The sequence below is a fragment of the Oryzias melastigma genome, linkage group LG14, assembly GCF_002922805.2.
Source record: "Oryzias melastigma strain HK-1 linkage group LG14, ASM292280v2, whole genome shotgun sequence".
Classification (NCBI taxonomy): domain Eukaryota; kingdom Metazoa; phylum Chordata; class Actinopteri; order Beloniformes; family Adrianichthyidae; genus Oryzias; species Oryzias melastigma.
Window position 1 is genome coordinate 8,747,243 of NC_050525.1, and position 1,224 is coordinate 8,748,466.

The following is a 1,224-nucleotide window of genomic DNA, read 5'->3' on the forward strand; positions in this document are numbered from 1 at the left end:
AAGTTTTTCTTCATTTCACCGAGAATTCCACAATAGAGCATTTGAACGTGTATCACAGACGTCCGGGTGTGATGCAGAAACTCAGTGGGATTAAAGCAAGCGTTTTGCAGTACCTGGTTTCAGGAAGGAGGTTGAGGAGCAGGAGGAGCACCCACAAGGCCAGGTCCTGAGATTTACCTCTCCAGGGTAGAGTGGCCATGACTGCTTACAAAGAAAACCCTGCAGAAGAGACACAACAGAAGAGACCTTAATGCACAGAAAGACAAAATATTTAGTTTAAAAGATAATCGTGTTGACAGTCATGTAAAAAATGAGTGATGAATGCTACGATGCCATCTGACTATAAGGAATTAAAATAAAAGAAAAACTGTGAATACATAGTGAGGAATGCATTCCAAGGCTTCACTGAAAACCTGTAGAGACATTTTTGGATTTGGCTTCACTTTGGGTGGTAAAAGGCCCCAAATGTGACCCAAAGTCCCCAAATGGTTCATTAATTCCCAAACACTGGACAACTAAACAAGAATTTACCTAAAAGGTCGTCAAAGAAAACGTTCTGTTTCCCGCCCTGAAGGACTCCTTCGGAATGTAAGATTTATGATTTTACAAAACCTGGATCCATGTTAGGACACCCTCATCTTTTGATGAGCTGCGTGATGCTGTGGGAACTCTTGTGGTGTCCACTGTGCAGACTCCCAGGCAAGAATCCAGTTGTTGGTCACATGACTAATTTAATCCAAAATATGTCCATTTTGATTTTAGATGAATTTTTATCACAAATCCAATTTGCACAACTCCCTAGTCAGTAGAAACAAAGCTATTGAATTCTCAGAACATTTAAAAGAAATAACTTAGAATCAAGCTTTTAGTTTCCTAAATGGTTTAACAGTTATAATTGAGACATGAAACTGTTAGATCTGCTGGAGACGAGTGTTACAGCCATTGGCAGATAGAAAAGTTAAAATCGTGACGCACACTCTTCATTCATTTAATGCTTATTGGTACGTGGTGCAGAACTTTGAATCAACCATTGGCTGGAAACTGGTGCTTTATAAAATAAATAAATAAAGAACTTTATTGAGCTGAAACAGTAATGCAGCACCTTATTTATCTTTAAATTAAACAAGTAGCTCAGCAAATTCTGATTTCCGAGACACATTTTGCAACCATTTATCAAAAATGTGTCAAAAAATGTAAGAGCCTAAAGCAATAGGGCCTGTAGGA

At 38.5% G+C, this 1,224-nt stretch overlaps 1 protein-coding gene across 1 annotated transcript in view; it reads right to left on the reverse strand.

Moving 5' to 3' along the window:
* Window positions 1-1,224, reverse strand: part of gabra3 (gamma-aminobutyric acid type A receptor subunit alpha3) — a gene marked incomplete in the record, with an annotated part of 167,556 nt that overhangs the window by 110,573 nt on the left and 55,759 nt on the right. Inside the window, 1 exon segment of the mRNA XM_024266048.2 lies at window positions 114-219. Within this exon segment, the coding sequence (XP_024121816.1) occupies window positions 114-199 (86 nt within the window).